Source organism: Balaenoptera borealis, assembly GCF_965194805.1.
Source record: "Balaenoptera borealis genome assembly, chromosome: 12".
NCBI lineage: Eukaryota > Metazoa > Chordata > Mammalia > Artiodactyla > Balaenopteridae > Balaenoptera > Balaenoptera borealis.
In genome coordinates this window covers 8,203,478-8,219,138 of record NC_138869.1, presented here as the reverse complement: position 1 = coordinate 8,219,138, position 15,661 = coordinate 8,203,478, and the positions used below count along the sequence as shown (strand labels likewise).

General features: G+C 45.2%; 1 protein-coding gene across 15 annotated transcripts in view; it reads left to right on the top strand.

The window, feature by feature from the left end:
- The first annotated feature begins 2,489 nt into the window (after positions 1 to 2,489).
- Positions 2,490 to 15,661, top strand: part of MRPS25 (mitochondrial ribosomal protein S25) — a 455,776-nt gene continuing 442,604 nt past the window's right edge. For 7 of the 15 annotated variants that reach the window (XM_082345746.1, XM_082345745.1, XM_082345748.1 and 4 more), the window contains exons 1-2: positions 2,490 to 2,763; positions 8,877 to 8,983. In XM_082345746.1, the coding sequence (XP_082201872.1) occupies positions 2,630 to 2,763; positions 8,877 to 8,983 (241 nt within the window). In that variant the 5' untranslated portion in view covers positions 2,490 to 2,629. The remainder of the gene's footprint in view (positions 2,764 to 8,876; positions 8,984 to 15,661) is intronic. The other 8 variants (XR_014232363.1, XM_082345742.1, XM_082345741.1 and 5 more) reach the window with 2 other exon arrangements.

The following is a 15,661-nucleotide window of genomic DNA, read 5'->3' as shown; positions in this document are numbered from 1 at the left end:
TCACACACTCTTCTGACACTAAATACGGGGGCGGTTTTCCACACTGACCAATTCTCCAGCACCAGCTGGGTGTCCGACAATTCAATTTAATTCTCACACTGTCTACCTGGAGTTACCATCAGATCCCACACGTTAAGGGCTCAGTCCACCAAGACTGCCCCTCCACTTCAGATGCCAATCACAAGTGCGAGCCTCCGGTACTTCTGACCTTTTATGAATCAGGGGTTTCTACATCTCCTTGGTTTCGATAATTTGCTATAATGGCTCACAGAACTCAGGGAAACAGTTCACTTACTAGATGATTGGTTTATTGTAAAAGAAGACAACTTTGGAACAGCCAGACGGAAGAGATGCATAGGGCAAGGTATAGGAAGGGGTGTGGAGCTCCCATGCCCCCCCTCTGGGCACATCACTCTCCAGCACCATGGTGTGTTCACCAACTTGGAAGCTCTCCAACTTCCTAAATTAGGGTTTTTATAATGAAGGCTTTATTACATAGGCGTGATTGATTGAATCTTTTGGCCATTAGCGATTAACTCAACCCTTAGCCCCTGTTACCTTCCTGGAGGTCAGAGGTTCAAAGGGGCTTGTTATGAATAACAAAAGCCACTCCTTTCACCTTCATCTTTCCAGAGCTATTTCAGGAACAGGGACAAAAATTAGATATGACAAAAGAAGCTCCTATCACTCTTATCATTAAGGAAATTACAAGAGTTTTAGGAGCTCTGGCCGGGAGCTGGGAACAAAGACCAAACATATTTCTTATTCTGTATCACAGAGGGGGATTAAGAAATAGGAAGTTCACAGCCCAAGGACACAGGCCCACTAAAATACTGAAATTTCACCATAAAATTACAGAATGCTTCCCTGCCGCCACACCTTACTACCACACCAACAGGACTCCAGTATAAGGATGCATTACAGCTAAAAGAGGTACAAAACACAGACTCTAGGGAAGCCCGAAGTCAAGAGAGACAAAAACAGACACTAGAGGAATTTGAAGCCTCTGGGGCCTACAGCTACAGCAAACAAACACAGCTCTACTTCTAGCCAGAATAACATAACCCCTCGTAGTAGAGGCTTATTTACCTCAGTTCCTATTACCTAATACAGCCGATAATGTCTCACTTTCAACAAAAAATTTTAAGTGTGCTAAAAAAGGTAAGGGAAAACCCCACAGTCTGATAAGACAAAGCACATATCAGAACCAGATTCAGGTATTACACAGATGTTGGTGTTATCAGATAGGAAACTTAAATGATTAATACGTTAAAGAGTCTAGTGGTAAAAGTAAATAATATGCAAGAACAGATGGGTAATGTCAGCAGAGATAAGGAAACTCTAAGAAAGATTGAAAGGAAATGCTAGAAATAAAAGAGACTAACAAACAGTGCCTCTGATGAGCTCATCAGTTGACACAGCCAAGGAAAGAATCAGTGAGTCTGGAGATAGGTCAATAGAAACTTCCCTACTGCAAAGCAGAGGGAAAAAAGAATGAAAAACAACAAAAACACCGAATAGAACATCCAAGAACTATGGGACAATTTCAGAAGAGGTAAAACATGCATAATTGGAATACCAGAAGGAGAAAAAAAATGAGAGAATAAAGAAAAATATTTGAAGTAATAATGGTCAAGAACTTTCCAAAATTAATGACAGTCACTACACCACAGATCCAGGAAGCTCAGAGAACACCAAGCAGGATAAATACCAAAAATATACACCTAGGTATATCTTACTGAACCTCTGTAAACCAAAGACAAAGAGAAAATCTTGAAAGAAACCAGAAGAAAAAACCATCTTAACCTATAGTGGAAAAAAGAGAGCTGACTACTCATCAGAAACCATGCAAAAGGAGAGTGGAGTGAAATAAAGTGTTGAAAGATTCCTCCCAACCCCCAACCTAGAATTCTGTATCTGGCAAAATTATCCTTCAAAAGTGAAGGAGAACGTTCTCAGATCAATAGGAAATGCATCTCATCCACCTTTTGCTTTTCAAGAAATTGAGGTCCAGAGCTCTCAAGTGGCTAAACTAGAAAGGAGTAGATCCCAAAATCTTTTTTTTTTTTCCTTTTGCAAGTCAGGTTTTTAATTTTGGTTTTGTTTTTTTTTAAGCCAATGTTAGAAATTGCGCAGTTCTAACCCTTCACTTTAAAACTGGAGAAGTTGAGAGAGCAAAACTGACATATTTGAGGTTGAACAGAAAGTTACTGGCCGACTTGGTGTTCAAACTCAGCTCTCCTGAATTATTTCCTACTGTAAGTTTGTTGTCTGAATGATTGAGTTTGAGCCTATATAAAATATTTTCCCTTGGCGGAGGGGAGAAAGACTTGATTCACAAATCGTGAAAACCTTAACGTTCCAATAGGAGCTTTAACGCTTAGGCGTACGTGCCGGCTCCCACCGCCCCCGCCTAAGGAAAACTCTGCCAGCCAGTACTACAAGTCCCAGGCTGCTCCGCGGCCTGTGCGCTGCCCGCCGGGAGGCGTCTCCTGTGAGTCTGCGCGGGAAGTGGAAACCGGCGCGGAGGAGAAGCGGCTAGAGGGCCGCCCGGGCGGCGTCAGCTTAGCTTGTCTCTCTGCGCTGCTGGGCTCGCGGCCGGCGGTCCGGCCCCTCCGCCGCAGCCGCCATGTCCATGAAGGGCCGCTTCCCGATACGCCGCACCCTGCAGTACCTGGGCCAGGGGGGCGTAGTATTCAAGGACTCGGTGAAGGTCATGACGGTGAACTACAACACGCACGGGGAGCTGGGCGAAGGCGCCAGGTCAGTCCGAGCCGCCGGGTCCCACCAATAACTTGCGAGTCGTTGAGACCTGGCGCTGCGCTGGCGCCGGGGCCCCCACTGCATGGACGGGCAGCTGCCCCGGGTTCCACAGCAGAAGAGGACCTCAGGGCCGCGTCGCGCCGGGTGGGGGCCGCGCTGACGGGGAGGCCGAAGCCTCCTCAGCCACCCGTGCCCCGCGGGCGGCGCGCGGTCCTGGTGGAGCCCAGCCCGTGGCGACCGACCCGCTGGGGTCCGGGCTCTTCCATCTGCTGGCTTTGGGAGAGTTGCTTTTCCTCAGTGTTGCGACCGGGGTGATACCTATGCCCCAGGGCGGATGTGGGGGTGCAGTGGGAGGGGTAACAGCTGCTGGCATTTGTTGAGTCCTCGTGCGTGCAGCGCGTTTCTGAATGCTCCTCGTGCACTAGCTCGTTTGATTTTTACAGAAACCCCACTGTTCTCTTCACTCCAGGGATGAAAGAACGCAGGAGGTTAAGGAACTGGCTTGTCCAGGGTACCATAGTCAGCTGTTGAGGGGGTGGTTCTGAAAGGGGGCTTCGTTCTCGAAGAGGACTCATCACCCTTAGAGTGAAGGGACTGTCTGTGAGCTGCGCAGCGGCCCCCGCCCCAACTCCTCAATGCTTTTCAGCCCGCAGCAGAGTCGGGACTCATTGAATGGAACTTGCAAGTGAAAGGTTTGAACTGAACTTTGAGGCAGCAGCAGTGCTTTGGGCTTTTCAGGTGTTAGGTATAAATTTACTGAGTGCCTGCTGATGCTGGGCCCCGTGCTGTTGCTGGGAATTCAAGTCCTGTCTTTCAGAAACTTTGGGATTGGGTGTGTGGGATGGATCGGAGTGAGACTGGAGAGCAACTCCCTGTGGAGGGTGGTCCCCCCATGGCGGGGCCTTCAGTGCAGGGCTGTTCAGGAGAGCTAGCAGCTACCCCCTAGCCGTTTGCTTTCCACAGGTCAACGCAAGAACTTGGACCTACTTGCGTGGGGTCAGCTGGGATGAGGGCTTCCTAGAAGACTCAGTCATAGGGCTGAATGGGCACCCAGATACTCCTGCATAACCAGCCTTGCATCCATCCATCCATCCGTCTGTACCAGGCGTCACAGGGCAGAGGCCAGGCGGGTACAAACAGGAGGGAGACAGTCTGGATGGGCCTGCAGTAAACTGAAAACGTGCCCTGTTTCACGGGGCCATTCACTGCTTGGCTACATCTTAGCTATTTGGGCTCCATGGAGAATTTCTGACTTGTCAAGGAGCCAGAAATTCAGATTTTTATGTAAATCTCTGGTTTTTAAATGGTCAGCCAATCAAAATAGGCCTGCACATAGTCGCATGCTCAAGAATTTTAATACTCTCTGGGTAAATAGGAGCCAAACAGCTATTCTGTGTTTCATTGTTCCTAGTGATAAGGGCTTGGCTGTCCCACCGGTGCCCTTTGGGTTTGAGCCTGTCAGAATTGCCCTTTGTAGCCCCACTGGCCTTTCTTTGCTTGTTCATGTGCCCTCAGCACTTCACCTGGCCCTCCACTCCAAGTGCCAGTGGCCAGTACAGCACCGGGCTAGCGAGTCTTAGGGTATTTGCTGGGTGTGTGGGGAGCTGCCTTATTCAGAGTCTGAGAGCTAAGTTCCTCCTCACCTCTGCCAGGTGTTCTTGCCCTTAAGATGCAATGGGAGAAGTAACAGCTGCTGGAATGTATTGAGTTCTGTGTCCAGCCTTGCGCCTCAGGATCCAGGTGAATTTGATAATGATGGAGCCCAATGCTCACGGTCCTGATTCTTTGACTTACTGGTCATGTGACCCAGGACAGTTTACTTTTCTGGCCCTTTTTTTAAAAAAAATTAATTAATATTTGGCTGCGTTGGGTCTTCATTGCTGTACGCGAGTTTTCTCTAGTTGTGAAGCCCTGCACGTGTCTTTTTGAATTATGGTTTTCTTTTGGTATATGCCCAGTAGTGGGATTACTGGGTCATATGGTAATTCTAGTTTTAGTTTTTTAAGGAATCTCCGTACTGTTCTCCATAGTGGCTGTATCAATTTACATTCTCACCAACAGTGCAAGAGGGTTCCCTTTTCTCCACATCAGCATTTATTGTGTGTAGATTTTCTGATGATGCCCATTCTAACCCGTGGGAGGTGATACCTCATTGTAGTTTTTTTTAAATTTATATATTTATTTATTTATCTTTGGCTTCGTTGGGTCTTCGTTGCTGCGCGCAGGCTTTCTCTAATCCTGGGGAGCGGGGGCTACTCTTCGTTGTGGTGCGTGGGCTTCTCACTGCGGTGGCTTCTCTTGTTGTGGAGCACAGGCTCTAGGCGCGCGGGCTTCAGTAGTTGTGGCCTGCAGGCTCAGTAGTTGTGGTGAGCGGGCTCTAGAGTGCAGGCTCAGTAGTTGTGGCGCATGGGCTTAGTTGCTCTGCGGCATGTGGGATCTACCCGGGCTCAAACCCATGTCCCCTGCATTGGCAGGCGGATTCTTAACCACTGTGCCGCCCTGGAAGCCCCCTCATTGTAGTTTTGATTTGCATTTCTTTAATAATTAGTGATGTTGAGCATCTTTTCATGTGCCTCTTGGCCATCTGTATGTCTTCTTTGGAGAAGTGTCTACTTAGGTCTTCTGCCCATTCTTTGATTGGGTTGTTTTTTTGATATTGAGCTGCATGAGCTGTTTGTCTGTTTTGGAGATTAATCCTTTGTCCGTTGATTCGTTTGCAAATATTTTCTCCCATTCTGAGGGCTGTCTTTTCGTCTTGTTTATGGTTTCCTTTGCTGTGCAAAAGCTTTTAAGTTTCATTAGGTGCCATTTGTTTATTTTTGTTTTTATTTCTATTACTCTAGGAGGTGGGTCAAAAAAGATCTTGCTGTGTTTTATGTCCAAGAGTGTTCTTCCTATGTTTTCCTCTAAGAGTCTTACAGTGCCTAGTCTTACATTTAGGTCTTTAATCCATTTGGAGTTTATTTTTGTGTATGGTGTTAGGGAGTGTTCTAATTTCATTCTTTTTTTTATATATAAATTTATTTATATATTTTTAATTTTTAAATTTTTGGCTGCGTTGGGTCTTCGTTGCCGCATGTGGGCTTTCTCTGGTTGTGGTGAGCGGGGGCTACTCTCCGTTGCGGTGCACGGGCTTCTCGTTGCAGTGGCTTCTCTTATTATGGAGCATGGGCTCTAGGCACGCGGGCTTCAGTAGTTGTGGTACGTGAGCTCTAGAGTGCGGGCTCAGTAGTTGTGGCGCACGGGCTTAGTTGCTCCGCGGCATGCGGGAATCTTCCTGGGTCAGGGCTCGAACCCGTGTACCCTGCCTTGGCAGGCGGATTCTTAACCACTGCGCCACCTGGGAAGCCCTAATTTCATTCTTTTACATGTAGCTGTCCAGTTTTCCCAGCACCACTTATTGAAGAGGCTGTCTTTTCTCCATTGTATCCTCCAGAGGCAACAACTTTCAACTCTAACCATTTGATTGGAGTTTTACTCCCATATAGTTAAATACTATATTTAGAGAGCTCCTCCTTACTTTCTTAGCTTTAGGCTTTATCTATTGACTTGCCACTGTGGAAGGCAAGGATTTAGCTCTTCCAGAAGCATTGCCATTCCCTACCCCAGCAGATGCATACTACTCGACCCCCCCATCCTCCCAATATAGTCATTTAAGAATTTTGGATAAATCAGTATTCACTGTTAAATTATTATGATTTTGTAAAGACTGTACACAGTTGAGTCAAACACTTTATTTTTCCTTTTTGTTTTTGCAGTTTTTTGTTTTCCCTGGGGTTATTGTCATTGCTTTTGTTTTAACTGCAGATTCTGCCCCAATTATGGACGTTTCCCCAAGCAAATGTCACACAATCAGGCCTTCTGTTGATCCTATCTTTTTCTTCTTGAGAATAAACTACAAGCTCCTATCTGGACTGGTTGTCCTGCATTGCCATCATGTTGGCATAAACACTGAGGCACACAGCAGTAACTTGCTCTGGGTCATACACAGCTGGGAAGTGGTGAAGCCAGGCAACCACGCTTCTACCCGTGTACCACTCGCACCTTTCCATCGTCTGGTGTGGGGAGCAGGGTGGCAGCAGGAAGCGGAGAATGCATTTAAATTCGGGTCATTGGGGAGGCTTTAATCAAGAGACTAATTGCAATGGTGTGGCAAGGATGGGAAAAGAAACCACAAGGAACAGTGCAAGAGCCCGGGTCTAGGCTGCAGAAGTGAGGAGGAGAATGTTTGTTGGGACCTGGAGAGGAAGAGGGCTGCCTGACAGGAGCCTCTGGAGCCGGGATTGAGCCTGGGGTCGAGCCAGGGAGATAAATACCTTAACTCTCCTCCTCCTTCCATTCTTTTGCCAGTGCTCCATGTGGGCGGAAGCCAACACAAAGCCAGAGGGCAGGAAAGCCCACTTCCTAGCCCATATCTGTTAGCTACTCTGGATGGAGAGCAGGTGGAGAGGAATCCAGGCATACAGTTGTGTCATAGTTTATATAATCAGCCTGGCATTTAAGTTGTTTCTGTTCCTTTGCTGTAACAAATAATGCTGCAGTAAACCTCACACATATCTTTGCATTCAAGTGTGAAAATACCTAAAGGCAGAGGTGAAAACATTGAGTCAAGATCTTTGCTAGTTCCAAACTGACCTCCAAGGAGGTTAAACCAATTAATATACTTAAGGAAACGTTTTCTCACTTTACTATAACTTAAAACTATTTATTTATTTATTTTAGCAATCTAAGAGGTAAAAAAGGACCATTTTAATTTATGACTTTGTTGGGAAGATACTGAGGATCCTTCCTTTGATAGGCTATGTGGGTTTCTGCCCGTCTGTGGCCTTTGCCTCTAGTGTTGGATTATAAATGGTGTTAATAATGTGCAGAACTCTATATCAAGGGAATTAACCTTTTGTTTTGTGTTTTGCAAACGTTTTTCTTCTAGTTTGGCAAATGTTGATTTTGTTTTTGGTAAAGTTTGCCTTGCAGATATTTTATTTATTTATTTATGGCTGTGTTGGGTCTTCGTTGCTGTGCGTGGGCTTTCTCTAGTTGTGGTGAGCGGGGGCTACTCTTCGTTGTGGTGCGTGGCTTCTTATTGCGGTGGCTTCTCTTGTTGCGGTGCACAGGCTCTAGGTGCGTGGGCTTCAGTAGCTGTGGCACGCGGGCTCAGTAGTTGTGGCTCGCAGGCTTAGTTGCTCCGCGGCATGTGGGATCTTCCCAGAGCAGGGCTCGAACCCGTGTCCTCTGCAGTGGCAGACAGAATCTTAACCACTGCGCCACCAGGGAAGTCCCTTGCAAAGGTTTTAATGTAATCAAATTTATCTGTGTTTTAAACCTTCTGAGTTTAGAGGTTTCTCCACTCCTAGATTGTAAAAGTATTCCCCATGTTTGTTTTCATGGTTTCATTTATTTTTAAATTGTGGTATAATTTACATAAAGTGCTCACCTGTAGATACACAGCTTCTCATATGAGTGCACTGTGCAGCTGTCACACCAATCAAGACCGAGGACATTTCATGGTTTCATTTTTATTTTATTTTATTTTTTTAAATATTTATTTATTTTTGGCTGTGTTGGGTCTTAGTTTCTGTGCGAGGGCTTTCTCTAGTTGTGGCAAGCGGGGGCCACTCTTCATCGCGGTGCGCGGGCCTCTCACTGTCGCAGCCTCTCTTGTTGCGGAGCACAGGCTCCAGACGCGCTGGCTCAGTAGTTGTGGCTCATGGGCCCAGTTGCTCCACGGCATGTGGGATCTTCCCAGACCAGGGCTTGAACCCGTGTCCTCTGCATTAGCAGGCAGATTCTCAACCACTGCGCCACCAGGGAAGCCCCCATTTTTATATTTATACTTCTGTTTTGGTGAGTTTTAGGTTAATATGCAACGTGAGGTAGGGATATAGATTTCTTTTTCCTAAAATGACAAACCAAGAGTCCCAACACCCACATTCAGACAACACGTTAGTGGATTCCTGAGACCTGCTTTTCCTACCTCCACCTTTTCGGAGAAGGGGGGGCAGGGTCCTCTTAGAACCTGATGAAAGTTCTGGACTTTCTCTTTAGAAGAATACACAGGTGCATACAATTTTAGGTTAAAAACTCTCATGGGTTTAATTTCTTCTGTTTTGCAGGAAATTCGTGTTTTTCAACATACCTCAGATCCAGTACAAGAACCCCTGGGTGCAGATCATGATGTTTAAGAACATGACGCCAACACCCTTTCTGCGGTTCTATTTAGGTGAGTGCAGGGCCCTCTGCCGTGGCCCAGGCCTGACTTCCCTCCCATGTTCCTCTTGTGTGGCAGTCAGCGGGGGCTGAGATGGGAGCGCTTGTAAACCTACGTTGGTCCTGTCACCTTGGCTCCTATAGCTGGCACACAGTGACTGCACAGATCTGTCCCTCTGCAGCCGCATCTCCTGTTGCTGCCACATCTCCTGCATATGCCTCATGTCATACGGGCTAGTCTTTCCAAATTCCCTTGCCACACTGCTTTGATGCCTTTGCTAACGTTGGTTCCTTTGCTGCAAATCCCCTTCTACTTTTCTTTGCTTAATTAAAAAATAAATCCTTTGGGACTCAGCTTGGGCACCATTTCACTCAGGAAACCTTACCTGCACCTTAGATTGGCCTCTCCCTTCTCTCAGGGCACGTCTCTCAGTGCTGGCCACATTCTCTTGAACAGTGTATGTGTCTGCGTGTGTCCTCTATGGACCATATGCATTTACGTGATGCTCTCCTGTCCCTGCAAGGAGCAAACATGAAGATTTATTCAGTTAAATTGGGCTCAGTCCCTGGAAGTCAGAAGACCATATGTTCTAGCCCAACTCTCTACTCAGTCATTCTGATCCTGAGCGAGTAATGTTCCCACTTACGTATTTCTAGGGGAAGGCAAAACATCTTCCTCACACGGTTACGAGACTCTAATGAAGTATAGACTGGGAAATTCGTCAGGAAAGAAAAGGATGATGTTGTTTCATTCATTCAGCAAGTATGTATCAGGTTCCTGCTAGGACCCAGGCCCTGTTCTAGGTGCTTGGGTGTCAGGGAGCCATGCAGACAAAGACCTCTAGACTTGTAGCGATGATATTCCAGCAGGAGGAGATAGAATGAACAAGAAACTCAATAACATGGTTTGTTAGAAGATGAGTGCTATGGAGAAAAGAAAAATAGAGCAAGGTGGAGGCGAGGAGAATGGTGGTGGTTGGCATTTTTGTGTATATATTTCGTGTTGGTGTTTTAAAAAATTAACTTTATTGAGGTATAATTTACCCATAATAAAATGGACAGGTCTTAACGTGCATGGAGTGATGAGTTCTGATAGATGCGACGGGCCTGTGTCACTGTTTCCCAGCGAAGACCCAAAAAGTCACCTAGTGCTGCTTTCCAGTTCCCAGTTCTCACTCCCAAGAGGGGCAACCACTGTTAGCAGTTCTTTTTTTTTTTGGCCACACTGTACAGCTTGTGGAATCTTAGTTCCCCGACCAGCGATCGAACCCGGGCCCTCAGCAGTGAGCACAGAGTCCTAACCACTGGGGCTGCCAGGGAATTCCCTGTTAGCAGTTCTTTCACCGTAGACTAGTTAGTTTTATTTGTTTCAGAACCTAATATAGAATCTCACAGTATATGTCCTTTTGTGTCTGGTTTTCACTTGTCTTTTTGAGATTCATCCACGTTATGTGTATCAGTAGCTTATTCATTTTTATTGCTCCGTAGTGCCCCATTATCAGAACATACCACAGTTTATTTATCCATTCACTTGTTGATGAACATTTGGGTTTTCTATAGATGCCAAGACAGAGTTACAAGTATGAGGTTTATTGGAGATGGGGGGCAGGCACGGAGAGTCTTCAGATGGCAAAGCACGTCTGACATCTCTGGAAGGAGGTCTGGCCAGGAGACACCTCAGATGAGAAAGTCGGGGCCGGTCGGTAGGAAGCTCTGGCTGCGTGTTGGGCAGAAGCGGCAGCTCCCGGACGGGGACCTGGGAGAGCCAGGTGGGCTTGGCTCTGCTGCTGCAGCAGCGGGTCCCAGAGACTCCTCTAAGGAGGGTCTCGCTCGAGGGGTTGTTAGCGGCTGCCTGCCGAGGGTGGTTTTGGGAAGGTGCATGTCTCTGTGGACCTAGGTGCTCGGTTCTCCTGGGCACAGGCTCAGGCTGGCCTTGCTGGGCCACAGAATAGGCACGTAACCTTCTTAGAAACCACCCAGACAGGCCTCCAAAATGATCATGCCATTTGCCCTTGCAGTCCACAGGGTGAGGGGTCCTGCTGGCCCCCCATCCTCACCCAAACTGGTCCTGTTGCTCATCTGCATTTCCTGTGGCTGCTGTAAGATCACCACGAGCTTGGTGGCTTAAAGCAATTCAGATTTCTCATCTTACAGTTTTGTAGGTTTGAAGTCCAACATGGGCTAAAATCAAGGTGTTCGCAGAGCCTTCCTTCCTGGAGGCGCTAGGGGTGAATCCATTTCCATGCCTTTTCCAGCTTCTAGAGGCCCCCACATTCTTTATTTATTTATTTTTAAATTACTTCTTTCTTTCTTTCTGTTTTATTTTTGGCTGTGTTGGGTCTTCATTGTTGTGCATGGGCTTGCTCTAGTTGCGGCAAGCGGGGGCTACTCTTCGTTGCGGTGCGGGGGTTTCTCATTGCGGTGGCTTCTCTTGTTGTGGAGCTCGGGCTCTAGGTGCGCGGGCTTCAGTAGTTGTGGCTCGCGGGCTCTAGAGCGTGGGCTCAGTAGTTGTGGCGCACGGGCTTAGCTGCTCTGCGGCATGTGGGATCTTCCCGGACCAGGGCTCGAACCCGTGTCCCCTGCACTGGCAGGCGGGTTCTTAACCACTGCGCCACCAGGAAAGCCCGAGACCCCCACACTCTTTGGCTCGTGGTCCCTTCCTCCATCCTCGAAGCCAGTTGCGTTCGTGTCTGGCCCTCTCCAACAGTCACACGTCCCTCTGACCACAGCCCAGGAGGGTCTCCAACTTTAAGGACCTTGTGATTAATGGGGCTGCCAGATTATCCAGGAGAATCTCCCCATTTCTGGGTCCTTAAGTTTAATTGCATCTGCAGAGGCCCCTTGGCCACGTCAGGTGTCATATTCACAAGTTCTGGGGGATTAGGAGGGGGCATCTTTGAGGGCCATTCTTCTCATCACATAGGTCTTTTCAGCCATTCCAGTGCCTGTATATCTCCTTGACATTTTAATTTGCATTTCCCTGTATCTTTCCATGTGCTTATTAGCCATTCATTTATTTCTTTTGTAAAGAGTCTGTTTGGATCTTTTGTCCATTAAAAGAAAAAAGTGGGGGCTCTTTTCCTGTTGAGTTGTTTATATATTCTGGATTCAGTTCCTTTGTCAGATGTATTGTGAATATTTTCTGTCTGTGGCTGCCTTTTCATTTTCTTAATGGTGTCTTTTGAAGAGCAGAAGTTTTAATTTTGATGAATTCCAGCTTATCAGTTGTTTTCTTTCATATTTAGTACTTTTTGTGTCCTGTCCAAGAAATCTCTGCCTACCCCAAAGTCACAAAGATTTTTCTCCTGTGTTTCTCCTGTGGGAGAGTCTTAGATTTACATTTAGGTCTATGATCTCTATTTGTGTATTAAGTGAGATAAGGATTGAGGTTCATTTTTTAGATTTGGGATATTCAGCTGTTATAGCACCATTTGTTGAAAGACATTCCTTTCCCTTATTTAATTTCCTTGGCACCTTTGTCAGAAAAATCGACCATGAATGGATAAACAAAATCCATATATTCATTCAGTGGAATATTATTCAGCCATGAAAAGGAATGAAGTACTGGCACATGCTACAACACGGATGAACCTTGAAAACATGCCAACGGAAAGAAGGCAGACACAAAAGGCCACATAGCGTGTGATTCCATTTGTGTGAGGTGTCCAGAACAGACAAAGCCATAGGGACAGGAAGTGGTTGTCAGGGGCTGGGGCTGGGGTGGTGTGGGGAATAGGAAGTGACTGCTTAATGGGTACAGGGTTTCTGTTTGGGGTCATGAAAAAGTGCTGGAACCTAGATAGTGGTGATGGATGCACAACATTGTGAAGGCACTAAAAAGCACCAAATTCTACATTTTAAGCTGGTTAAAATGGGAGAATTCCCTGGAGGTCCAATGGTTAGGACTCCATGCTTTCACTGCCAAGGGAGCGGGTTTAATCCCTGGTCAGGGAACTAAGATCCTGCAAGCCGCATGGCACAGCAAAAAAAAAAAAAAGAAGTATAATTGATGTACAGTAATATTATATAAGTTACAGGTGTACAATATAGTGATTCACAATTTTTAAAGGTTATACTCCATTTATAGTTGTTATAAAATATTGGCTATATTCCCTGTGTTGTACAGTATATCTTTGTAGCTTATTTTATATATAATAGTTTGTACCTCTTACTCCCCTACCCCTATGTTGCCCCTCCCTCCTTCCTCTCCCCACTGGTAACCACTAGTTTGTTCTGTGAGTCTGCTTCTTTTTTGTTATATTCACCAGTCTGTTGTATTTTTTAGATTCCACAAATAAGTGCTATCATACAGTATTTGTCTTTCTCTGTCTGACTTAATTTCACTTAGCATAATGCCCTCCAAGTCCATCTATGTTGCTGCAGATGGCAAAATTTCATTCTTTTTTATGGCTAAGTAATATCCCATTGTGTGTGTGTGTATAGTACATCTTTATCCATTCGTCTGTTGATGGGCATTTAGGATGCTTCCATATCTTGGCAATTATAAATAATGCTGCTGTAAATATTGGGGTGCATGTATCTTTTTGAATTAGTGTGGTTTTTTTCGGGTATATACTCAGGAGTGGAATTGCTGGGTTATGTGGTGGTTCTATTTTTAGTTTTTTTGAGAAACCTCCATACTGTTTTCCATAGTAGCTGCACCGATTTACATTCCCACCAACAGTGTACAAGGGTCCCCTTTTCTCCACATCCTCACCAACCTTTGTTATTTGTGGTCTTTTTGATGAATGCCATTCTGACAGGTGTGAGGTGATATGTCATTGTGGTTTTGATTTGCATTTCCCTGATGATTAGGTATCTTGAGCATCTTTTAATGTGCCTGTTGGCCATCTGTATTTCCTTTTGGAAAAATGTCTATGCAGTTCTCCTGCCCATTTTTTAATCAGGTTAAGTATTTATTTATTTATTTACTTGGTTGTGCCGGGTGTTTGTTGCCACATGCGGGATCTTTTAGTTGCGGCATGTGAACTTTTAGTTGCAGCATGTGGGATCTAGTTCCCTGACTAGGGATCGAACCTGGGCCCCCTGCATTGGGAGTGCAGAGTCTTAATCACTGGACCACCAGGGAAGTCCCTCATTTTGTTTTATGGTTTCCTTTGCTGTACAGAAGCTTTTAAATTTAATTAGGTCCCATTTGTTTATTTTTGCTTTTATTTCCTTTGTTTTAGGAGACAGATCCCAAAAAAATATTGCTATTATTTATTTCAAAGAGTGTTCTATGTTTTTTTCTAGGAATTTTATGGTAGCTAGTGTTATATTTAGGTCTTTAATCCATATTAAGTTTATTTTTGTAGATGGTGTTAGAAAATGTTTTAATTTCATTCTTTTACATGTAGGTGTCCAGTTTTCTCAGCACCACTTATTGAAGAGAGTGTCTTTTCTCCATTGTATATTCTTGCCTCCTTTCTGGTAGATTAATTGACCATAAGTGTGTGGGTTTATTTCTAGGCTCCCTAGTCTGTACCACTGATCTATGTGTCTGTTTTTTGTGCCAGTACCTTGCAGTTTTGAATACTGTAGCTTTCTGGTGTAGTCTGAAGTCAGAGAGCATGATTCCTCCAGCTCTCTTCTTCTTCCTTAAGATTGTTTTGGCTATTCGAGTTTATTTCTGAACTCTTCATCCTCTTTAACTGATATGTATGTCTGTCCTTACTTATGGTAATAGCACACTGTCTTGGTTTTTGTAATTCATAATATGTCTTAAGATCAGGAAGTGTAAATCCAACTTTGTTCCCCACCCCCCCTTTTTTTTTCCAAGATTAATTTGGCCCTTGTAGGTTCTTTGCATTTCCATATTGACTTTAAAATCTGCTTGCCAGTTTCTAGAAAAAAGCTTGCTGGGATTTTGTTTGGAATTATATTATAGATCACTGAGGATAATGGACATTTTTTTAAAAAAATGAATTTATTTATTTTTGGCTGCATTGGGTCTTTGTTGCTGTTCGCTGGCTTTCTCTAGTTGTGGCGAGCGGGGACTACTCTTCGTTGCAGTGTGTGGGCTTCTCATTGCGGTGGCTTCTCTTGTTGCAGAGCACAGGCTTTAGGCACGTGGGCTTCAGTAGTTGTGGCACGTGGGCTCAGTAGTTGTGGTGCACAAGCTCTAGGCGCACGGGCTCAGTAGTTGTGGTGCACAGGCTTAGTTGCTCCATGGCCTGTGGGATCTTCCTGGACCAGGGCTCGAACCCGTGTCCCCTGCATTGGCAGGTGGATTCTTAATCACTGCACTGCCAGGGAAGTCCCTGGACATTTTAATAATATTGAGTATGTTTTGTGACTATTGTAAATAGTATTTTTAAAATTTTCATTTTTCAGTTCTTTGGTTAGCACCAAACAACTTCGTAGAAGTACAGCTGATTTTGTACATGGGCCTTGTGTCTTGCAACCTTGGTAATTCATATTTCTAGAAGTTTTTATTTTCTAAATTCCTTAGGATTTTCTACATACACAATCATTACATCTGCAAATAAAGTTCTTCCTTTCCAATCATTTCTTTTTTGTGTGTCTTAATTCACTAGCTGATGTGGCTGTAAGATTTTGCATTTTTACCAGTAATTTAGGAAAGTTCCAGTTCCTCTGCATCCTCACTAGCACTTGGTATTGTGTTTAAAAAAATTTTAGCCACCTTAATATCTCACTGTAGTTTTATTTTGTATTTTCCTAATGACTGATT